Below are 25,947 nucleotides of genomic sequence, written 5' to 3'. Positions count from 1 at the left end.
CAAAATAGCTCTGCTAGAGAATTGGAATGATACAGTTCTTTCTAAGAGACTGAAGTGTACTCTCAGTTGGACAGTCATGATATGTAAAAAAAACACAAAGGAATGGATTTATTTAAATTAAGACTTGAAACAGAGCTTTCCTAGGCTGGTAAAAAAATCTTCTTTGGGAAGACATGACAATACATCTCTTCTTAATAAATACCATATAAAGGTGGCCTGGTACCAAAATTTGCAATTCACTTCCTCTCTTTTGCTTGAGTAAGTTGTTAAAAGTGCTTTCTCTAAAGAAAGACAGCCCAAAGAAATTGTTGGTTGAGTTTCAAAAAGAGAGTCCAAGAGAGTGTAAATATCCCAGCAAAGACATTGTAATATCTAAATAGTTGATCAGGCCATTAAAAGTCTGAAATAGCTTGGTCAGGGAAAAATGTGAACAACTGCCAATCTAAGGCCATGATATTAAAAGAGTTATCAAATACACACAAAGAGAGTGGACTGATAGAGCAAAATTATTTAAGGAGAACAGGTCATTTGGCATAGCTACAGCAGAACACTCCACATGAAGGAGCTTCCCATGTCCACTCCCCTTTCCTCCGTCTTCTGATATATTGATAGATGTGATGCTGGTGGGCAAATGTACCAACAGTTGAGTTTCCTCCACTGTTAACAATCTCACTAAGGGATTTCAGACCCTGGTTTTGCTAGATTAAATTAGCAAAGGACACAGTCCTGTTCCTTCTGTGGATTTTGCTACAATGGAAGTTGGGATCTGCCACAGCTCTCTGACAGGCTGGAAGATGCTCTGCCTGACCCACGTATTGTTTCCACAACTGCTCTTCAACATCTCTAAGGTTAGTCTCTATCATCTCCCCCATCTTCCTGAAAATTAGGAAGTTACCAGGAGGGCAGATGCCAATAAGATGGAAATGTGAAATGTAGTCAAGATACCAAAAGGATGGGATAGAAATAGTATTCCACAAATCACCACTCTTGCTATGTAATAAAATCCTCTAGATTCTCAAAACAAATCCCCAGTGTATTTAACCAATCATGTAACAATGGAGTATCCTTAACCAGTTAAGTCAATTCATTCCCAGACAGGAAACAGCAGGCAGTATCAATGTGTTATCTGGTCTTGGAAACCAGGAGTCTTTCATACAAAGGACAGAGGGCCAGTCCCAGCTTGTTCTGAGAAATCTAAAACCTAGACTTCAAAGACCTCCTGGCACACAGAGTAGTTTTCTGGTAAACCAAAGCATAGAGTCTGTTTTCATCACAATTAATTTTTCTGGAGGAAATTCAGAATATATAAAACTTGTGGAGTCTTAAAAAGCAAACAACCCCAAAAACCTACAAACCCCCTGTCCTTTGGGTGTTAGCAAGTTGCTTGCATACCCTTTTCAAAAAAATGTACTCATGTTTTATTTGTCTGTTGTGTGAGACCCTGCCAAGCCTTGGCCAAATGCACAATCTATGAGTGGGCCTGAATTAAAAGCCTGGTTGGAGTAAAGCTGGATCTTTTTTTGAGGGTGTGAAAGAAAACTATTTACTTAAATATCTTTTGTTTTCCTTTTTTAAAATCCTCACTCCATTTAATTTTTTTTTCTTCTGGCAGGCTTAAAAAATAAGAATTTATGTATCCCCACACAAATTATTCTAAAGTGTACTGCTATAGATATTTTCTGTTTTAACAGAGAGCTAAACTAGCTCACACACAGTCTTGATCTATAAGTGACTACACAAATAATCAAAGAAGTTGCTATTCCACAGCAAGTACAGGCCACACTTGGCTATCAGCACATAATATTCATTTAAAATTTACTGTACATAGAGTCCTATCTCACATGATTCCTGTGGGGAAAAAAGCTCAGAAACATGCCCCCATTTATTGCTTTTACTACCATATCAAATAAGTTACAAGTTTTGTATGTACTTAGCGTATTAGATTGCAAGAGTAGATTAACAATTATAAAATTCAACCAGTAAACTGGAACGAATCACTCAGTAGTTTCTCAGCTTTGTAGCAGATTAACAGACAGAAAATTATTTTGACTAAAAATGCTTTTATGAAACAAGCGTAAGCCAGTACACTGAGCATCTGACATTTTGAACTGTATGGAAAAGAAAGAGCAACTCTAACATGAATTGCGCATACTCAAGGCACTGCTGAAGATTGAAGGAACTACTGAAAAGCTAAAACCAGCTCTTGATTTCTATTACTTTTTAGCCCTGTGTAGTTATTTTAACACTTTTATCTTCTCCTCCCTCCTGTTCCCATTGCCATATCAATCTCCTGAGTCTATATTACTTCCCACTTTTCCCATGTATGTTTATAAATTTCTACTTTTGTGCAAGTTTATTATTCTTTCTCCCTTTTTTCACTTTGCCTCCTGACTATGTAACCATATAAACTGATGCCAAATTTTGAGAAAGGTTTTTAAAAATAAATTATCTTCTTTTTCATTCTTATTCTGTTTCATTCTTTGGTGATAAGTTATAATGTGAAAATTCTTAAATATTAAATTCTTCCAGGTAAACTTTTATTACATTGAGTTGAAATACGAAATACAAAATAAGAGTGGCGGTCCACTTAGGTCAAAGCTTCTTGTATGAATTAGTTTTGAGGGAAAAGAACAAGGTAGCTAGCATGTGTGCAGATTTCCACCTGCTTTGGTATATAAAAACCAAACTGTCTGGTTTTCCCTTAGATCTACCAAGGATAATATACTATGAAATTACATAGGTCTGAATACATTGTTTGCTTGAAATGGACCTATGTTCTTAACTTCATGGTCAAAGTAGTTTTTATTATTCATCTTTATTATGAATGTTTTGCACTGATAGTACTTACTACATCAAAAATGCGTCCAAGAAGAAAAAAGTGTAGAGAGAGGCTGCTACTTGTATAAAGGTTACAAAATTATTTCCTGTAAAATAAAATAAATAGTTCCCAGTGATGCAACCTGGGAGAGAGAACTGAAGGGCTAAGGATTATAAAATCTGAGTTAAGCACATTATAATAATAAAAACCTCAATGTCAAAAAAAAGGAAATCACAATTATTTGTTTTGGAAGAAATATCTTCTAATTCTTTTGAAGTACTTACTTCTGTTTTAATCTGATATAAGCAGTTGATAAATTGTTCCAGGCCTCAGCATTCTGGAATGATAAAAGGAGAAGTACCAAAAAATTTATTCACTTACATTGTGCTTACTTGATAAAAATGCATAGGTGAAACTACTGCCAAACATCATTGATTTTGCTAATCAGACATATTGAAACATATGTTCTACATGGCAGTTAAAATATTACATTGAAATAGAAATTATTATATTAAAATTGAAATACATAAATATTTGACTAAATCAGCAACAACCAGGTATACAAATACCAATTAATTGCCTTGTGGTTGCAATACACTAAGTCAGCTCTTGCCTTCAGTCTCAGCATTGCCTTCTAGGACCTAGCTGGGATGGCTGGAAAGGTCAGTGTTCCCAGCAGCTCATCACTTCTCACTAGTTGGAAGCTACTTAACCTGCACCACTCTCTGTTACTGGACAGAAAGGATCTGATGTCCCCTAAAGCACCACAGGTAAAACCAGCAGAGATGTGCAGAGATGATTCCTGCCCTTTGCCTGACACTGCTGTAAATGTGAAGCCCCACCACTGAATTCAGCAAAGTGACAACTAGAAATGATTTGAAGAACAGGATCTGAGCACTGCAATGAAATGTACTGTGGTACTGAGGCTATTCTCAGGCTTAAGGAGCGTTTAACTCATGCTGGGAAACCTTTCTGAGACTTAATTCATGAAAATGGTCACTACATTGCTACAGCTGCACATGTATAAAGATAGGTTTTGTCTCCAACTGAGAGCCAGTCCAGTGCCTTTTACTCATAAAAAACCCACCACGTAACCCATTGAGAAGTCAGGTGGCTTGGTCATATAAATACAATTAAATACAGGCCCTAGAGAGATAAGTGAACCCAGTTTTAGTATCTACTTGGAAGTAAATTTACTGTACTGAACAACAACAAAAACCCAATATATAAAGTAAGAATTCCATTTAAATACAAGGTTGTCTGTTATAAACATTTTTTTTCCCAAGGAAGTTATTGCCTTTTATTACAAAAGAAAAAAGAATCCTCTGTCACCTCTCATTGCTTTCTCATTCTTTTCCCCCAGAGAAAAGAATTAATAACAATAGTTTCTATTGAGTAGATGGCATTAACTCTAAGCAAGCAACAATCTGACAGTCAGGCCTTCTGGCAAAAGTATTGTCAGTGTATTCCTCAGGTAATTCAGCTCCACTGCCTCAATGCACATTCAAACAACAGTATTGTACACATGCATGCCCTGCATCCTGAAAAAATGGCTAAGCTCCATTCTCCCTGTGCTCCTGAACTACACCGTTACAAATGTACTTGTCATACATGAACTTGACTTTCTTTTTTTTTCAGGAGAATTCGATTACTTAGAGGACTAAATATTTTAATTTAATTTTTGTTTTATCTCTTTTTAGTTCTCCTCACAATCTAGCATAAAGAAATTTTTCAAATTTATTTTAATATTCACACACTCACATTTGGACAAAGTTAAGTACTGGGTAAGTATTTTTATGATGCCTCACAACAAAAATATAGCCTTCATGCACAAGTTTAATTTATTCAAAGGGCTAAGGTTAAACAAGTTTTTCATTATTGCTTTGCTTGTTTATAATGAAAACATCCATGCTGCTTTTAGATAAGCCATCTGAATCATTTGTTCAAAAGTACATACATCTGGTTCCAATGTCACACAGCGCTGAAATGCTTTGGCAGCACCTTCGTAGCCTTCTAAAGCAATGTATGCACAGCCCAAGGAAAACCATACCCCTAGCTGGAGAGAAAAAATGAATGGTTACATATAAACATGGATATTTTGGCGCAAAAAAAAAAAAAAAAAAAAATTGGCCTGGATGAACAAACACACAACTCTTGTCAATTTTTACCTGTCTTCAGCTATAATAGTATTGTACTGGAAAAAATAATATCCTATATGCTGATTAGAGAAAAACTGTAGGTTCAATGTTTTAATAAATATGGATAAACAAAGGTGTTGACTACATGAAGACCACTTAACCATTTGTGAAGTGCTTTTTAACAGTCCATTTTCATTCACAGAAGAAGGGGATAGCTATTTAGAGGTTTGCATATTTTGCTTTAACTTGTGAAAAATCCACATTCACTTTATACTATTACAATTAGGTCAAATGATAAACACTAGAAAATGTTTTTCAAGGTAATCACATTTTCACAAAAAACATCATGAAAACCATCTCAAATGACCGAAGCATGAACAATTCAAAATTCCAACTCTTTCTACTTGCCAGAATATCAACCTTCTCGAGTTTCTATCACAATGTTTAGACATAAAAATGTACTTAAATAATGCTTTGCACAGAGACCAGAACTTCACCAGTTCAGTAATCTTGCATTTAAAGTCTTTAGTTGTTACAACCAAGTACCACTCATCCATACAGATTCAACCAGGGAGGAGAGCTCAGCACTTCCCTTCTCCACTCCTCAGGGAGATGCAGAGAGCAATAAGGTCATGCCTCAAATTCCTTTTCTCCAAATTAGACAAGCTTAAAGTCCTCAGCTGCTCCTCTCAGGATGTTCCTTCCAGTCAGCCCTTTCTCCAGCTTTGCAGCCCTCCTTTGGATGCTTTCAAGAACCTTCACATCCTTCTTAAAATGTGGGGCTCAGAACTGCACGCAGTGCTCAAGGTGAGAACTGCAGACAGCAGGATAATCACCTCTTTTGAGCTGCTGGTTTTGCTGTGTTTGATGCATCCCAGGATGTGCTGCCCTCTTGGCTTCCAGGGCTCACTGCTGTCCAGTGGTGTGATGTGTGGGAATGGTAGAAAGCTGCACCAGTTGAGGTTTAGATTGGACATTAGAAAGCTTTCCTTTACCTAGAGGTTTCTCAGACACTGGAACAAGTCTTCCTAGAGGTGGTTGAAGCCCCAAGGCTGTCGAGTGTTTAATAGGCATGTGGACAATGCCCTTAACAATGTGCTTTAACTTTATGAAATTGAGGGTTAGTTCCCATAATATAGCCCAGAATACAAGTTAAACAGTGCTTCTGTAAAGGGTGAGAGTAAAACAATCACTGCATGTCTTATAACTCTGATGAGTAACAGCAGCACAGTCTCACTTCTGAATTTGTGCGGACTTTGTCCACTGGAGAACTGACTCTGTGAGCTCTTTGATCTCTAAAATTGTCTGTCAAGCCTTGAAAGATGCTCAAAGTGAAAGTACAAGAGAGGTGCATCTGTCATCCACTAGTTGTGTACTAGAACAAGTAATTCTGTGAGCAGCAGTGCTAATGAACACGAGTTTCAGGTACATTTGAACTGCAAGGCTTTCTTTTATTTGTGGATTCCCCAAAGACTAATTCAGTGATTGGCTTATACAGCAAACACCTACCCCAGAGGTCTCAACCAAATTTGACCAGATGGCTAAAAAGAACACGAGATTTAAGGAGGGTTGAGAGAGAATGGTTTTATTCATTACAAATTTTGGGGAATCACTTGCTGCAGTCTAAAAATCTCTCCCTTCAAAAAGGTTTCTAATAACCACAAAAAAATTAGAATTTCTTTGTAACAGGGAGTCTTGTTTACCTGATAAATTATTCACAATTCTGGGAACAAGTTAATTAATTAATTAATATTTTCCTTGCATTTAGAATCAATTTCCATTCTGCTTTTTACCCACAGACACCCTGGAATAGGAAACAATTCATTTCTGTAGTCATAGAATACAGACAGAATTTAGAAGTTATGTCAATCTGTACCACCTATCTGTTCAATCTGTTTGTTTGAAACAATTCAACTGAATCTTAAAAAGTGCTTCCTAAGCAACAAGAGGAGGAAATGTTCACTTTCCTATATGGACTGGCCTATTTTTCTTGGATTTCCTTTTATTCTAAACTTCCTTTGGATAGGATACAAAATAAAAAAGCATTTCAGCAGAATATTTCTCAGTTTTGAGCCCTACAGGCCATCTCCTGAAACCCTTTATTACCTGGAAATCCTCTTTGTTTCAATAAAATTCCTATCTAAGTAATATATATTTTGCTGGCATTTTTGGTCATTTTATTTTCCATTCTAAAGATGTTTATAAGTTATCTGGAGCTCATTTGAATAAGAATAGGACTCTGATTCATTGGAATAAAATAAGTCAGCAAAATACAAAAAAAGCTTCATGATAAATGAGTTGAAAGGCTGGAGGCCTTTAAAATTTTTTTAAAGCAAAAGCCCAGCTAGTCATGTGGAACTTCAGCAGTGTTTGTTGGGGGGCAGGAAGGAGGAATACCCTGCTTTTACATGGACCTAGAAATGGCTATGAGGAGCACAATTTATAAACAACCACAAAGCTGTTTTAACTTCTCAAGACCTTCCACAGGGTGAACCTTATTGGGATGGGATATAATGGCTGAGAAACTGAAACAAGATTGCAAAAGTTGTCTGCAGAAAGATCAGCAAGAGAAACCAGCCTCATCAAGAGAACTGTTTTCAATGTGGTTTCAGTTTTGATGCATTGTTGTAATAGGAGCTACTGTCATCACAAGTGTAACACAGTGCTTCTCAGTGACTCCAGAACAGGACAGAGCAGAACACTCGAAAAACATTTCTGTGAAATACAGAGATCAGAGTTTGTAACTAAAAGCCAGGGCAAACTCAGACAGGGCAAAGGGATACTTTCATTAAATCTGCATTCTTCTTGTAACTGTTTTGCTTTATACCTTGTTCCTCATTTATTTGATGGTACTTACTTCTTTGTAGTGGCTTCATCTCTTTGAAATAAAAGACCTCTACAGGCAAAGATATAGCTGCATGCAAGGACCTGGATGCAAAAGGATGTCTTCATTTCATGCTACCATTTTTAGCCAGGCTTCCAAGTACATGGTGAAAAATTTGCTACAAATACTAATAAACTGTTATTTTGACAACTGTGCCCAGAACTGTCTTTTTAAAAAGCATCATCATTCAAAACTGAACACACGAACTAAAACCAAAGCGTATGTGCATAATTTCCCAACCTGCATAGGGTTGATCTGTACTGAACGTTCAAAGCACTCCACACATTCCCTGAATTCCCGGTTGCGGAGATGGAGGAGGCCTTTGGAGCGCTGGGCGCGGGCGCTGCGGTGCCTGGAGAGCTCCCAGGCCTTGTCGTAATACTGGTGGTCTTTAAGAACATCACCAAGCAAACAGTATAATGATGGTGTTTCCTTCTTCTCTAACTCCCGCCTGAGTATTTCTTCCGCCTGTTAAAGAGCAACCAACACATAAGAAGACTATTTATTTTCAGTTAATTACCTACCTAAACAAACACTGCTTTAGCACCTTGCAATCATCAGCTGAAGATTAAGAACCAGGGCTAGTGAAGAAACGGTATCTTCATCCAACACAGCATCAAAGATAAAGTCTAGAAAGAATCTAGTTCCAAACTGATTTTTTAAAAAAATATACTTCAACATAATATGGTGGCTTTTGGTTTAACACACCAAAGAAAATTAAACCATGAAAACAAGAAGCAGCTTACTCCTTTTTTCATGTCTTAGGTATGTATTCTGTCCCAAGAACAAACATCAGTCCTGGACATCAAACCAACACCTAATTCCCAGCAATGCAGTAGCAGCACCATTAAGGTATCTGCAATCCTAGAAGTTTGTAATGTTTTACATGTCCTAGTAAGTACTCTTGCAATGACTCTCACTCCCTTTTCTCTAATTGCTCTTTTCTGAAAACAGTGATTTCCACTCTATTACATCTGAAGACACATTGACTTTCATACTGTTGGTTGTGGAAATGCTATGCTTTTACATAAGATGCAGAAATTATAAATTTATATAAATGTTTGAAATAAAATATATTCAAAATATATACAGCTTTATGAAAAAGAAGACACAAGCTGTGTCTCCCAGACATCTATTATAGGCTGTAACTAACTTTCAAAAGCTATTTTTCTCAGGGCCACTATCTTTGCTCTAACAATAAAATTATTGTCTCTTGCTTAAACATGAGATAGTCTGCTTTTTGGGGCTTTTTGAAAAGATAAATACACTGGACATACGATCTGTTGTTCAGACTGAACTGTTACCTAGGTCCCTCACTGCAAAAATGCAACATACACAATTCAGATCAGTATAATTTTTCTCTTAGAAAAGACCTACTTGAACCATCTGAATCAAGAAAGATCCAGCACAGCCTTGCACAGAGTTAAAGTTTGACATTGTAACTCTAGTCATTCTTCTATCATAGCTCGTTTACCTAAAAGGAACCCTGACATCATCTCTGCATTTAAATTATTACTGCTTTTCTTGTGTAAGAATTGCTTATTGTGACCTTCAGATGATCTTTAGAGAAGAAAAGTTTTTTACTCCAATCAGTAAAATTCATCAAACCTATCTGAAAATCATCTTTAGAAAAATGGCTGGTTTACCTTGTTTCGAAATATCTAATGCATAGCAATTTCAGCATCTCATTCTTGCTATTATTTTTGTAAAGTAACAGTAAAGTCTACAAATATTTGAAGTGCAAAAGTTCTTCAAAGAAGAAGGGTTTAGATTTCTAGAAGAATCTTAAAATTAGCAAAAACAGAATCCCATTAAGAAGAAAATTGGTGACTAAATATTAGGAAAATAACTTGATGGCAAGAGTTTTTAAGTGCCTGTGGAACAGTTCTCTAAAAAAAGCCAAAGAAACTTTCTTTAACAATTAGAATTAGCCCAGCCAAAGCACTAGAAAAATCTTGCCTAACTAGAAGACCGTACTTACAGAATCATAGAATGGTTTAGTTTGGAATGGAATTTGAATATCATCTAGTTCCAGCCCCCTTGTCTCAAGCAGGGACGCCTTCCATGAGACCAGGTTAATAAAAACCCTAGCCAGCCTGGCTTCCAGGGATTTGGTTAAAGTGCAGTTTACTTCCACTTAACCGCCTCCATTAGTTGCTGTAACATACTAAGATATTAAAGAAGATTTTTCTCTTCTAGAGCAGAGAGAGCTGAGTGTTTCATTTTTGCAGTAACCACATCAGACACCAAGAGATAAGGTGGGGTTTTTTTCCTGTTCAGATAAAGAAAGAAGATTGAAATGTAGCTGTGTAAGGAGATGTAGAGTGAAAAGTGCATTGCAAGCTGCTTCTTCACCACTTCCTCTGCAGGGCACTCCCAAGCTCAGACTGCTATCCTGTGGCAATGCTTAGATTAGAAAGACAACCACTCACTAATGGTATTTCACATTTAAGAGCATAAAAGCATCATGTTCTGGTCTAAGCTTACAAGAATTCACTGCAAATGTAAGTATTTCAGCACACAGATAAAAGAGAGAATTAAATAAGCAGATAAAAGAGAGAATTAAATAAGCAGAAGTCTGACTTTTTCTTCATCTGACCAGCTATCTGATCACCTCTCTAGCATGTTGCAAACATTTTTATTGCTTAAATCTTTAAAGTCTAGTACAAAGATCAAACTAAAAGAAAACCCCTGTGTTATCAAAATATCTGTCTTCTACAAAACCAGAAAATACTTTAAAACTGGATTTCTCATTTTGCCTAGGATTTGGGGGGGGGGAAGAAAGAAAAAGAAGAATCCTTTCTCCTAACTTTGTGGTAAAATATTTTCAAAAAACCACATTTAATCTTTCATAAGAACCCTGCTTCTGCAAAAACAAGTCTTTTCTTAACAACAAGTATTATCAAGAAACATTTTTCACACAGTGGACATAATATATGTAAAAGAAATACAGCCACTAGAGATTTATTCTTACCCATTAAATAGATATTAATTATTAATTTGCATGTTTTATAACTAAAAGTTATATCTAAATTTAATAAGATTTGATATGAAAATTATTAATTAAATTATAACTAAAAAAAAGAAGCTGTATAACCCTCATTGACTGAATCAGGTGCATTTATAACAACACTGCTTTTTCACAGCACAGTCTGCACCAGAAGGGATGGAATTCAATACTCATCTCAAAAGTCAGCTGATTTAAACACAAGAAAGATTTAGGCTCTTATCTTGCCTTCTGGACTACTATGGGTGGTATGGGATTAAATTAAACAGGCAACATGTCACAAAAATCCCCAATCAGTAAAGGGAGGTCTGGTTTAAACAAAAGGTGGTGCCTTTGCATTACTCACTACACAGATTCCTGGAAACCAAGTTTAAGATTCATTCTGCATCTCTTCCCAACACTAAACTTCCACTTGCCATTCCCATGCTCTTAATTTATCTATTTCCAAAAAGATCCTATTACCCTCACTTTTCACTGATCTACCAGTTCTATTATTTTACAATTCATTCCTTTGCTAGCTCAAACTATTTCCTAAAAAGTCTTCATTTTTCTGCTTGCACATAATTTGCTTGGCTACCAGAGAAGTAGCATGAAAAAGCAGAACAGAGGAGCATGGAAAAAGGCATTAAGAGAAATGGAAAGCTCTTTGCTTTTCATTTCATCTTCCCTGTAATTTCATGCAAGACCTTGGGCGAGACATTTACTCCTCTTTCTTAGCTTAGTAACCACATGCAGGAGTGCTCACCTGCCTTCTACAGCTGTTACTATATATAACGGAATTGAATCAAGTTCTCGAATGAGCTCGTGCACTAATCAGTACAGTACTGCTTCACATCTGGGAAGCCATACCTGACTTTTAAGTTGGGCTTTTTCACCATAATTGTGTTTCCTCACTCAAATGTTTTGAGGTATCTGTGTCATGCCATGACAAGAAAAATAACCCTGTAGAACGTGGATTGCTGGGGTATGTCGGTCTAAAACCAGACTCTGTATCATGCTTTATTCTCTGATGAGATGATGGAACAGAGATAGGGCTGAAAACAGGTTGCTGTAAAATGGAATACCCATCTGATGCCAAATGGCAGATCTCATTATAATCTATCAAAGATCAGCAGCTACTGTGCTGTAGAGTTCTTGCAAGGGAGAAAGGCCACACTTCCGAGTGGAAAAACTGGAAAGTCACATCTCTGGTTCACTCTTTCTTTTAGCATGGAAATAGTACCATTTTTAGGTGGAAGAGACATCTTACACCTTAACCAGATAAGGTTGTCTGATGTTAATAATACTCTTGAGATTTCTGGGTCCTTCTCACAGTTAAATGAAGGGAGAAGGACACTTTTCAACACCAGTTCTCACTACATACATGGAGATGCCTCCTTTTGCAACCAAGTCTGTTAAAGCAATACAGTGAGTAAAACACTTCAGTGAGAAAGCCACAGCAACTATCAGCATACTGCATTCAGGTTTTATAATACCTTTTTCTCCTTGTTCTGCGCCATTTGGCTCACTGCTTGGCAGTCTATTACTCTTCTGTTGACTCATATTATAATACTAATTTCTACTAATTTTGTTCAGCTTATAAAACAAATGTAGAGCCATATCTAGTAACAGTAACAAATCCTCAAAAAAAGTTTGTTAAATGTTAGTAACATCTTACTCTGCAAAATATCTACAGCTACATGGCCCAGTTATAACCAAATGGATTATGTATTTTCTAACAGCATAATGTGGACCTTCACATGGTCTTATCTACATGCTCTGTTTCTTTATCAGCAGATAATTCCAAAGTAGGATGAAAGAAGGTATTACTTTGATGTGCAAGTACTCATCAAACACATTGGTATTACTGATATTTGGCAGTTTTATTAGATTTTTCAGGATTTAAATTCAGGTTTTCTATATAAAAGCATTTGTGACTGAAAAACACACAGAAGTTTGTTGTTTTGCACAGATATATGCTAAGATCATTAATGACATGATTATCCAGTGGCCAACATACATACATGCATACATACATACTCTGGTAGATTTTCATGCATTACTACAAGAACAACTACCATGTTTAAAAACATCAGAACACTTTTGGTAAATATAAGCAGTTCACACTCAGAACATTTTACAATAAAGAGCAGAAATATTCATTCCCCTTGGTGCACAACTACATGTTTCTAATTTTCTGTCTTTTTTGGTCCAAAGCTAGCTTTTTTCCAGCACTACTGTTATTTCATACTTACACAGCATTTTCTGTTTTTCAAAGCACAGCACAATCCCTCATTCTGAAAGCATTTCTAAGCAGTTTCCTGTGTCAGATATCCTGTCCTATTCTCTGAGTGCCATTTTCATAACTCCCCAAGGGCAGGTTGTGAATGTAACTAGGACAGAATGCATTTCCAGGAAATGGAAAATACTGACCTCTATTTCTCCACTGTACTGAGAAGATTGTGATATTAGCATACTACCCCCAAGGCATGCATAATGTGGCACAGAATTTGCGAGCAAGACATATCTGTCAGATTATAATGAACAAAATCTAGGCTTTGGTGCATGACAATTAGAAAAAAACATGGAAGTATGAGACATTCTGGTTTTTTTCCATCAGTTGAAACTATATATCTCTATTCATTAAGCTTAAATTATGTTAGAGCATAGTCTTTGTGCTTATGGTGTTGTAAAGGCACATGTACATTCATATATTTAACGCTACCATATACCAAACAGAGGGGAAGGAAGGGAAGAAAAGAAAAAAAACCTATTTTTGTCTGAAATGGAATACTTCTGAAATCTATATAAATTCTGAAAACACTGCTTGATAGCGTAAGTTCCTGTTACAGCCTGTGTGAGAGTTTGCACCAGAAAGAGAACCCATCTAAAGTTACATACAAGTAGGCATTGCTTCCACATACGATTTTCTAAATTCTTCCTACCATTGCTCTAATAGTAAAAGCAAAATAATCAACAATAGGAAGGCTAATGTAGCCTGTTATCAGCAATTTTGAAAAGTTATGTCACTGATACACAGAGTTAGGTGATGGCTTTTAATTGTCTTTGGAGCTGATCACACACAGTGGTAGCAGCGCTAAAGAAATGATGGAGAAGTTAGGAAAACATCAACACAGAGTTAACAAGCAAAGCCTTTTAATCTTACACCACTTCTTGTTTCAAGTGTTTGATTCTGTAATTTGAATATGTTAACATTAGTAATTAAATACATCAAACACTGATGTTACTCTATTTAAAGTGTTTTAAAAAAACTACAGCTAAAAGTTTAAAATCAAGTGGGAAAGAAAATTAATATCCCCTCCAGACAGTTTCAGGACTTCATCATGAAAAACTGCTACAGCTTTCTTGAAATGCCACATTACACCTTGCTGTCTATCCATAGAAGTTAATTTAATTATCCTTGAATATTTTCAAGAATCACTATCACAACCTTCTTGCATCTCAAGGTGCTTCTTATTTACCAACTTCTATTTCATGTGGCTATTTTACTCGAAGTCAATTTTTTTAGCATTCACAGGTTATGGCAAGCTCTTATGCCATGTATCCATTTTTCTTCAGTAGACTTAGCTGTGATGACACCCATGTAAAAGTGAGTGTCATTAGTGATTTGCCAGCTAAAGACAGACAGTCCTTCCCCCTTCAGATCCTATTTCAAGATGGGATCTCAGCTATATAAAACATTTTTCTTACCTTTCCATGTTGTCCTGCTCTTTCATAGCAGATTACTGCATCTTCCCACATTTCCAGCTCCTCAAATATTTGTAAGGCAGAGCTGGTGCACCCCAGCTCAAAGAGTAAGTTTGCAAGCTGACGCTGGAAAAACAAAAAATTCCAGGTAATTGAAAGTAGGTAAGCAAATAATGTCTACATGTTAAAAATATGTAAGAGGCATTTCTGACACCAACAAGAAGCAGAGAGATAATATGCAATTATTCTCCTGAAACTTCAGGTTGGAACCTCAAACAGTATATACACCTCAAAAAACCCCCACCAACTAAATAACAGTTGTTGTGCTTTGAACAATTTAACAATATAATACAAAAATAGAAATGGACATGGCAAGAACGAATCGACAGAGATGAATTTCCAGCCCTTAAATGAGGCCCATGCGGCTGGAGAACAGCTGCAGCAGGATGTTGGGAATACCGAGTGGGAAACAGAGGCCAAAGCAGGGAATTAAAGCCCCTTCTAGCAATGATTTGTCACAGTAATCTGTACCTGTGGAGAAACAAAGATAGAGAGAAAGGCTCTGATACAATTCTATTCAGTAGTTGTGAGAAATCGCTGTCCCAAACAGCGACTGCAAAAGGGTGTTAGTTTTCACCCAAATCAATATTGGATTTGAGTTTAGGTTCAACTCCCTAGTTGAGTTTTCCTCACAGTTCAGTCAGCCTCTTTGTTATTTCAAATTCAGCTATTATTTCAGTGTACTAATGAGAATAAAAGAGCAATATGTTCAAGTCAAAAACAAACACTGCATGTTTTCATGACTTTGAAAAGTTATCTTTGGTCTGTATTTTTTAAGAGAAGACTAAAATTGCGAATAGGTTTAAACCTTTGAAGAAAGGGTAACTTACCATGTGTGAGAGAGTTAGGTTTGCAAAAATAAACAGGAGCATTCTGTGTAAAGACAGCAACTTATGCTGTAAGACCCCATACAGTTAACCTCTGCAGTGGGCTTGGTGATCCTGAATGGACCCCCTGAAATTTTCTACCTATGTCATGAACCTATCTTTATTGGTTTGGGTTCAGTATCGGTTACAAATCCAAGGAGTTACTAGAGGGGAATAGACTAGTAGTAAAAAAAATATTAACATCTGGCTACAACTCTTTGATATAAATAAATATGCAACAAACTCTGAAAACCTCTTTGTTAGCTTGATGCTAATCACTTAGGAAAAAAACATTTGCCATTGTCTAAAACTAAATCTCATTAATGTTTAATTAAATTTGCTCAGTTATATTTGGTAAAATTTATATATGCAATGTGTCTTCACTACTACGACTAGAAGATTGCAGTCATCTTTCATTACAAATCCCTATTTAAGCATTTCTATCTTTGGCTTAGAAAACTGGCTTGGATTGAAAATGCCACTCTGACAACTGGAAATGAAAACCACACTTGATAGTTATACTGCCTGTTGAAAGGTTATGTAGAAAAAACTTGAGAATGCTCGAAGAAGATATGGTTGGTTAAAACAACATGCAGTGAAACTAGAAATCAAAAAGGAGTAAAACACCATTAAAAGTAAACCAACATGAATACCTTTGGAGTATGCAATGTAAACAATTTTTTCAAGTTTTTTAAATACAGCATCATAAGACTTTAGTGTGTAGATTTCTGTTGTAGAAAATCAAGATGAACAGTGCAGTTATGGGTATAAAAAAAAAATCCTGTCAGTACTAGTAAAAAAAATCCTGTCAGTACTAGTAAAAGAGTCTCAAAAGAAAAGCTTTCTCAGCTCTTCAGTGTGCTGTTGATTCCCAACCTGGCTGATTTCACCATGATCAACTTCCCAAAGTGAACTTTAAAAGACAAGAAAGATGCAAGTAACAGTAGCATAAGCAAACCAGTAATAAAAAGTAAGACAGCAGGAAGTTTATTTTAATAGGACATATGTTTGAAGCTTGCAAACTTTAGTCTGCTTTTTACTGGAGGAAAAAGGAAAGTAAAGAAGAATTGCACTAATAAGCAATTACTCCTGTCCATGACAGAACAAGACATCTGAAAGCAAAGCACTGTAGAACTTGACTTCTCTCCAGAAAAACCTGGCGTATGTCAGGTTATGTCTTTATTTCTACAGTGTTTCAACTCCAGGTCACATCACACTCACTTGACTATGGAGTGATGCAACATCAAAAATAACCACCACAGACTTTTAAGTAAAGATTGAAATGGAATTGTTTCATACCTGTATGGCCCAATGTGGAGGCACCTGACAACAGTAGAAAATCTTCATGCGTTCAGATACTGATGTATTTGCATTTTCAAACTGGTCTGCAAGCGCCTGTAAGTGCAAAGTATATCTGGATTTAGTATTTACTTAGACTCAATCAACCTAAACCCCCCATAAATTCAAAGCATTCAGACTTTAAGGCATTTTTGGCATAATGGAGAAATTATAATCAATACCAGGAATAAGAATCAAATTTACAATCCCAAGCGAACACTTGCAGAGTAAAACTGCACCAACTATTAAAGTGACTCTGCCTAATGCATTTCAGTCCTTAGCCAGTTTTCTCCTCTAAGACAGAATTGATGTGCTTTAGGCATGACATTTCTTATTAAAAAGAGAAAGACAAACATATTATAGTGGACCATGGTTTTGGAAACAGTTCTAATACAGAATAAATTATTGTGACTTGGCATACAATTCAATTCAGGCTATTTATCTTTTTCTTTTGGTGCAGCTTTGGATTGTTGAAATATTTTCTTCTGAAGCCCTTTGAAAGAGAATGGTAACTTTCACAGAGAAAAACTACACCATTTTTTTCTCTGAAAATCCACTACAAAGTTATTTAAATCAAAATTCAATAGCAAGAAAAATACAATATTAAAAGAGGCTATAGACAAAAAGGTCATTACAAGTTTTAAGATAAGGGATAAACTCTCTTCAAATGCCAGTCACCATTAAGTAGCAAATTTAAGGCCAGAGTATATATAAGGGAATACTAAATTACTTGTTTTCACATGATTCACCTATTGAAGTCTCACTTGTAACTCAGTCAAAGATTTACACAAGGCGCAATGCAGGTCAGAATTTTTTCAGCTTTCTGAAAATGAACTCAAAAGGAAAAAATGGATAGGATCACTTCTTTCTCTCTCTTTCTAAACCCATCTGTTGGTTACCCAATCTGTATTAATAATGCAACTGACAGCTGCATAAAATCAATTCTGTGATTCAAACTGCTAAGCATCTTGTAACTGCTATTGATGTTAATGGGATTTACTAAGTGGCTTCATTCTTTTAATAAGAAAAGAAATCACAACATGCAGCAATAATTTAGGCTCTAAGTTGATGCTTAACCTCTTAATTTTAAATACTAATATTTCATCTTATTCACATTCTTTTTCATAAAATTTTCTCCAGAGGCCTGTTCCTACAGATTATCCAGACATCTGTGCCAAGCAAATGGCTGAGGTGTATTTGTAGTAAGGAAAATGACAGACTAATAAAACTGCATTCCTTTACACAGTTTCAGGCAATCCAAAAGAGTCAGATGAAAATAAAGCTTTTAAAGTAGTATTATTTAATTTTAGAATTTACTTGAACATAAACTATACAACAAATTCTATTTGCTGTTTTAGTTCTGCTGAAATGTTCTAATGCAATGCTGAAGCACATTTTTCTATACTCTGTTGTAATAAAAATTAAACCAAAAAATTGCCCAATTCCTTGGGTACTCATTTTACAATACCAGACACAGTAGTAAAATACAGTTGAAAAACTTAAAAATAATAATTGCTCTAAGCCTTAGCAAAGCATGAAAATCCTAAATATGCCCTGCAAAATAATTCTTTTGAGAACAGGAGACGAAAGGCAAGAAATGTTTTAAGTGAATCAAAATAGTTTTTTTCTTTTTTTAGATTTTTGTCACCCCTTTTTAATTTCTATTGTTCCAAGAGAAAAACTGAAATACATAGGAAAATATTTTTTCAGAAGAACATATTTTATTTTAAAATGTGTGGCCATATCTTTTCTACACTTCACAAGCAGAAAAACCTAATGTAAGTGACATGTTAGAGGAGCATATGATTGTTAACAAGTAGAATTCTCCCCCTTCCCAAAACCAATACTGTACTTGGTTCAGAGTTCTAACAAAAACTGAAAATGTAGGTAGAGCACATGAAAATTACATATTCCTTAAGAAGAGTAAATGGCAATGAACTTAAAAGTCCTAAAACCCCACGGTTAATGCATTCTTTAATACATTGGAAAAATAAGCTCTGATAGTTCTGCCTACTACTGAAGTACAGAAAATAAGTTACTCCAACTTTGAATTCTATGTTTCTGAATAATGCCAGAAGAAAGAAAATTTGGGTTGTATAACAGCAAGAAAATGAGAATCCCAACACTATTGCACAGCTAATATCTAATAGATATCAGATCATAGAACAAGAAATCAATAAAATCAATAAGTGTGCACTGTCAAGTGAGCACTCTATCTCATGAATAACCTTCAACATAAATACGCTGTAATAAAAAAACCTATGTAAACACAGAATACTTGCAAGACAGTCAGATTCAAGATTTTGGGCCTTATTTTAACTTGAGACTCAAATTCCTGCCTTGGAAGTTGTTAAATATAAATAGAGCAGAAACCAATTAAAATTCATAATTCTAAATTATGTGAGTTCTTTCACAGCCCACATTTAAAAACGTTAACAGGTTACTCTCCCGCCACATAACACATCCTTTTCCCAAGGCTAGAGCTGTCATAGCAGTGAGTTCTAAAGTCAAAAAACACAGTCCAGAGACACATTAATCCAGTCTGGAAACAACAAAACCAGATAATTTTGATGGAATTTCATATCATGAGCAAAGATGACACTATTGCCACATGACAGCAGGAAAAGACAGCTCTAGAAACTACAATTCATTCTCCCCACCTCACACCCCAGTCTCTGCTCTGAGATTAAGTAGTACAATAAGTAGCCTGTTTGGGATGAGCACATTATGTTAATTTGAAATGATCACAGTAGAGCTTTTATTACTTTACTTATCAACCTCAGTCTAATCACTTTTCTAATCAATCTCAGCTGGTAATTATCCATGACTCGAGTACATGAAGCTTGTAAAGGACTTTTCCCACCCTGGACATCATTTTCCTATGTTCATTCCCATCGTATATTCTAGCTTTGCTTCTATGTTCAACATATGTGCAACATCACTAAAGTCCTCATGATAAAATATCAGCTTTGATCTTTGAGCCCGACCAAATTTCAGTCTCTTCATCCACTCCACATGTTTTACCGTCCTTATCTTCAATGGCTGAGTTAGAGATTTCTTTCTTTTTAGCCAGACCTTATCTCCGTGACTGATCTCTGGAAATACTATTACACCCTTACAGTTTCTGAGTTGTCATTTTTCCACAACATTATGCTGTTTGATTTCTCAGCCTACTTACAGTACAGCTTTTAAATTTGTTATTCATCCAACTCGTCTGAAATCCCTCCCTCAAAGATTTGTTCCTTTTGTTAAAATATAATCTTCAGATATCTTTTTGCATCTAAAGTAAATAAATGGAAAACCTTCTTTTTATTCTTAACCTCTCTATTCCAGATTAAATAGTTTACTTGCTTTTAAAAATGCCTCGTACTATGTAATACTACCTATATGCAAACATTTTTTCCCATCCATTCCACCTGAAGGATGTCCTGATCCAAGCTTACTTAGGCGAAAAATCCCCCTGCAACCAAACTAAAAAGCCTTAAATTCCTGTCCTTTGAAAAGAGCAGGATATTCAATACTTGTCAAAAACTTACTGGAAACAGCGTAACACCTTGTTTGTGCAGCAACTACTTAATTCCATCTGGATCTCCCACCTCAAAGCACTGCAGATACAACTATTCATATCCAAATTTAATATTGCTGGCCCAAATAAAACATCTCCATTTTATCCATGCAATTTCATCTCACTTCTTCCCAAGTTTTTATATCAGTATCACACAGTGCGACGGCACCACTTTTTCCTTTACCTATCTTTTCCAACAAGACCATTTCCAGTTTTAGCATTCCAGTCACAATTGTTCCACCAGATTTCCTTCATCTGTGCAACAGCTTGCTTCACAGACAGTGTTAATCGCCACAGCTTGTTTATTTTGCTTTCCTGTCTTGTCCCACTGCTAACCAGTCATCCAGCTGTTTTCCACCAACCACACCCTATTCAAAAAAGTTAGTCTTTACAATGTTAGTACTTGACTATTTGCTATGCATTTATCAGTACTGCTATCTCCACCCTTCTTATATTCCCTCATACCCTTTGATTTATTCTGGTACACTTGATATTCCTCTTTATTTATGATTTTATAGGCAGGAACATTAGATAAGTTTTTCCTAGACTTCTGCTTCTCAGTCTAGAAATCTTGTCAGACTGCCAGAATCAATCCCTAGTTAATACCTCTAGGACTCCAGTGGTGATGGTCCACCCATGAAGTCCTCTCTACGTGAATGCTCACCCCAGCCATAAACCACAATGTTTGTTCGTCACCTAATCCCGGCCACGACTGTGGCATTATCTTGTCCCTTCTCTAACACCTCTAAGCTTCTCACATGTTTTCATCATATTTGACTTGGATTTAGCTTGATTGGATGAATGGGAAAGTGCCTTTTAGTCTTTTCTAACAGAGAAACTCCAGACACGCTTTTCATTATGTTCTTGTAATTCTAGGGTTCTTTTTCTTCAATTTCTCCCAAACCTGAAGACTCCTGAAAATCCCATAAATTGCCCTGACCTCTCCATGCTCTGCTTAGATAATCACTTCCATTTTACTTGTGCTTCTTCCACTTCTGTACATTACCTCTGGATGATTTACAAGCAGCAAGTTGATGTCACAACTCTACTGCTCCTGTATTCTAGCTGTTCCCTTAGCTACCTATACACCTTTTAAAGTACCAAAGTATGGACACGAGCTGTGGGACTGCCTGGTGGATCATGGCTTTGTGTCAGGCACAGAAGTGCCTGATGGCACGATGACACATTTGGAATTGTTCAGCTGCTTGGAAGAAAGGTGTCTGGACACAAAGGGGGCAAGACACGGAAGTACATCTGCAAGGAAAACAATCCTGCTATCTCATCACTACTATGGTTTCTAAGAACTTAGCAGGTGTATAGCTGAAACTGAACTGAGCTCACCTATGTTATTTACATAGGAAATTTAATATCCTTTACAAAGGAAAGCTTTGTAAAAATAACAGCACCTACATGTGTAACTCTGATTGTGGAATTACATAGTTCTTATTTATTCATAAGCTTACTTCAAACGTTATGAATGAATAGGAAAATTCATCATCAAAAAGCTCCTTTGATTTCCTACCACGGAAGTCGGTCTCACAAACTTTTTCTACTGCTTAGATTTTATGAAACAAAAAGTGGTCATTTTTTTAAGCTTATGGAACACTAAGTTCTTGTGGACCCTGTAATATGTACAGACTTCCATAAAACTTCCAGAGATTCACTGATAAATTAATTCCAACTTTCGCACAATTTAAGACTTAATTCTAAATGCTTTATAATATTTATTTTTGGAGGCAATGATGTTAAAATACTTGTTTAACAGAAAACCTACGTAATTCTTGAAGTTTCAAAACATTAATTTGCTTTATTGTTTTTCAACTTGTCCTCTACCAAATCACATTTTCTAACAATGAAGCCTGAAAAATGCTGCATAAGAAAGAACTACAGTCAAAGTAATTTGGGATGTATTACAGCAGTAACTGTTGCAGCCTTGTTCCACAATAGTGTACACAATAAAACATAAATACAGAACATTACTAATAAAAGCTGCATTCTCCCTGAAGAACATACATATATTTGGTATCTAAAATTTAGAAACTGTATACATGTTAGAAAACAGGTGACAAATAGAGATAAGTAAATATGCAAAATAATTAGAATTTTTGAAATTTTCTTTCCTCTGAATTAGGTATTCCAAGCTTTTCTAGTACCATAACTATTTTAGTACCTTGTGGACATGTAATTAGATCTTGAGTTACACTCCTTTGATAATCTTACTTTAAAAAAGCATTAACCCCCTATTTCCATTTCAAACAACACTCTTATTTCAACAGCTCTTTGTCAACCCAAAAGCTCCTGTAACCAAGACCACCAAGACAAACTGAGACATATGCAGACTTCTAAAATCCAATGGTCAAACTTAAACTACCAGTGAAGCAATGCCAGAAATGATGAAACTATTCCAAGTTTTCATATAACAATGCAGTAAAGTTTTGCTTAATAGGAGAGAATAATTTCTGGTCTAGTCCAAACTTCATGACAGAGACTATGACAAAATAGTGATTACTTTATTGATTGCCAATTTTATCACTAGAGAAATAGATATAAAACCACATCATTGGGTCATGTTACATTCAACCATTATTCAAAACAGCATTTTGACAGTTCAGACAGAACTTCGTTGCTTGGAAACTAAAATGACTTAAAGGAAATAATGAGCTATCCTTTTCAAAGCTCACAAATTGTGTATTTCTGTTAAACAAACAATCTCTGAATAGTTAAGAACTAAGGCATCAAAACACAGCAAAAACCATTAAGCAAGGATGCATTTCAACATCCAGAAGAAACCTCCCACTCATTTATCTAATTTTCCAAGTGGAATTATGACATTAAATACTCGAAGAAAATTTATGACAGTGATCACTATTATAAATTGTGATTTGTAATTCATGGAAACTCAAAAAAGACTGCTTCTTACACTGTGCAAAGATGCTAAACTGAAGACCACGACTTACTGGAGATTTCATATTATTCACATTCTCAGGAGTATAAAAATGTTCTGTGAGAAGTCTGCAGAAGTTCAGTGCTTAAAAGGACAAAGATATTGCCTCTTTTTTACACCTCATTAAAATACAAGTCTTGGATTCATTAAAATCTTGTAGCCTTGAAGACTTGTGGTTTTGCTCACTCTGCAAATTCACCCTCTCAGTCATTCTTCCAGTCAAACTATTGCTTGTTAGGATTGACCTCAACGGGTGCATATATTTAAACCAACTAGATGACTGTGTATCACACCACTCCCTAGGAACTAATAATTGGTTTAAAATTTGTGAAAGCTAACTTTACCATGTTGTATAGCACTGACTGCCTACTTTGTATTGCAAATGAAAGGCTACAGGGTGTCTGGAACACAGAAACTGCCAAGATGTCAGGATGCTTCACAGAGAGAAACTACTAACAAGGTAATGCAACTTGAAACAAAATTAACTGAAATGTTCAAGTAGAAGACTTTAGGATGCATGTTTACAAATTAAGTCTGTTTGCATTGAAGGAAGTGTTTTAACTACTTTGCTCAATGATTTGGTAAAATCATTCTTGATAGTATGCAATCACTACATTAAAAGAAAACACAGTGTTCACTGACCCAGGTTATTCCTGGGTCCACAAATTGAAAATGGTCCCAGTTTCTAGCAGCTTTACACGCAGAAGGAAAAACACTGATTTCCTTTAACTGAAATGAAAACAAAAATTTTCTAAGCATGTTCTCTTAAATTAGAGTAATCCCTTTTTAAACAGCAGACTAATTCCCCAACTAATACTTCACTTATTTCTCCCTCCCACCATAGACTAAATGGAGAAATCTCTTTGATCTGTAAAAACAAAAGGTCTTCTGGTACTGGATCCACCCCACAGTAATGTTCTATTAGCTTATTTTGATGGATTCTTCAATTAAGATGCTCCAGCTCTCAAAGGCGTAAGTACCAATAGTACTGAGTATGCATAAGGAACATGGGTTCTCCTTTGCTATCTCCTTTTTCCTTCTCCCCACTTAAACAGCTAAAGACACTCCTTGGCACCAACAATTCCTCATCAAATACTTAAAAGCTTAAAGTTTCTAGGCTGAGAGGACTGCCAATAGAAGCTTTTTCAGGACAGCTTTCTCTGTGACATCTGTACACAGGGTTGATTTCGCTGTCAGCACTTGATATCAACCTGAGAATAAGGCAGTATTCTCTCCAAGACAGATTACACCTAGAGAATTTCCTAACATGATTCAAGTTTGATGCATTTAAGGTTGTTATTCCTTTTAAAAGCATAAGCAAATAAACTTTTTTTGTTTTTAAACAAAGCTTGTGTCAATTTTGCGGCGAAGAAGGAACTTGCTTGTAGCCTTTAATAAAGATCTGACTGTTCTTGCACCAGAAACCTCTGTTTTGGTGAAATTTTTCCTCCCCACCCCCATCAGGCATTACAATACATTGTTATAGAGAGTTAGTTACATCAAACACTTGTGTTTTGTAATATACAACAGATACATTCTTTGAGAGATGCAGTTGTTCCTCAGAAAAGCCAGGAAAGGAAGGGGATAGTCAAGCTAAACCCTTTAATTTAATAATTTCTCTATGCAGTATATAATTGTTAGTTTGGGTATAATAATAAACTTACATAACTATGACCCATTTGATCTAACCTGTATTCCAACTGGAACACCCTGCTCACAAAGAATAATCTATCAGAAATATCCTGTACTTTTCTATTTCTGGTAGACTTGAGTTTACCTACCATACAGAAGATATTTGCATTTTGCTTATAGTAAATTGTGCAATAATGTATTTATACACAAGCAATTAAAAAAGAAGTGTCTGTAAATAGCAAAAAAAAGCCTCACTCAAGCTTTAATATAAAACATAAGTAAACATACTAGAAATAAATATCAAAAAAAACCATTTATATATGGCCAAAAAAATCTAGAACTTAGGAATTAGATGGTCATTTCTGAAACAACAAATACTTAAAAAAAAGAATTTCAGAGGAAAAGTTCTTAAGGCCTTGTTACTAATTGCAAGCGTGCAAACATTTATAGCTTCCTCCTACCCAAGGTAGAGACTGGATGGTATTCTGCTACACAAATAGAAATAACTATTTCTATAGAATAACAAAAGGAAAAAACACAGCACAAAATAAAATGCAGTGTATTCATGTAACTGTTTTGGTGCATGTGCATTTGTTTTTGGTGAAGTCGCACCAAGAGTAATTCTTTCATGGTACTAAGATACCTGGAAAGAGGAAAGAAAACAATGTCTAGTCTTATCTAGATACCCATAACCTGAAATCATAGAAATTCTGCTGCTCTGACTGCCAGATGCTCTTTTTTCAGTAATAGAAACAGCCAATTTATCATGGGGTTTTTTCCACCCACAAAGTGCTCTTTCACAGTTATCTGTTTTTCAAGTGTTTTCACTCATTTCAAAACTTCAAGAACATCTTTACTTATTTGGTGGACGGGACAGGAGTATTAAGGGAAAAGACAGACAAGAAGTTCAGCCTCTTTTGTCCTGAATCAAGCCAGAATGTCTCAGACAATATCTCAGGACACCCATTGTTTTCCCTTCTTACAAGAAAAAAAGAAAATTTTCCTAAG

General features: G+C 35.8%; 1 protein-coding gene across 2 annotated transcripts in view; it reads right to left on the bottom strand.

Moving 5' to 3' along the window:
- TTC27 (tetratricopeptide repeat domain 27) overlaps positions 1–25,947 on the bottom strand; it is a 114,093-nt gene that overhangs the window by 14,863 nt on the left and 73,283 nt on the right. For both annotated transcript variants that reach the window (XM_039569466.1, XM_010391695.4), the window contains exons 11-15: positions 16,760–16,855; positions 14,538–14,660; positions 8,081–8,308; positions 4,776–4,874; positions 3,103–3,155 (exon numbers count right to left, since the gene is read on the bottom strand). In XM_039569466.1, coding sequence (XP_039425400.1) covers positions 3,103–3,155; positions 4,776–4,874; positions 8,081–8,308; positions 14,538–14,660; positions 16,760–16,855 — 599 coding nt within the window. The remainder of the gene's footprint in view (positions 1–3,102; positions 3,156–4,775; positions 4,875–8,080; positions 8,309–14,537; positions 14,661–16,759; positions 16,856–25,947) is intronic.

Source organism: Corvus cornix, chromosome 3, assembly GCF_000738735.6.
Source record: "Corvus cornix cornix isolate S_Up_H32 chromosome 3, ASM73873v5, whole genome shotgun sequence".
In the NCBI taxonomy this organism is placed as follows: Eukaryota; Metazoa; Chordata; class Aves; order Passeriformes; family Corvidae; genus Corvus; species Corvus cornix.
This window is presented reverse-complemented; position numbering and strand designations above follow the sequence as displayed.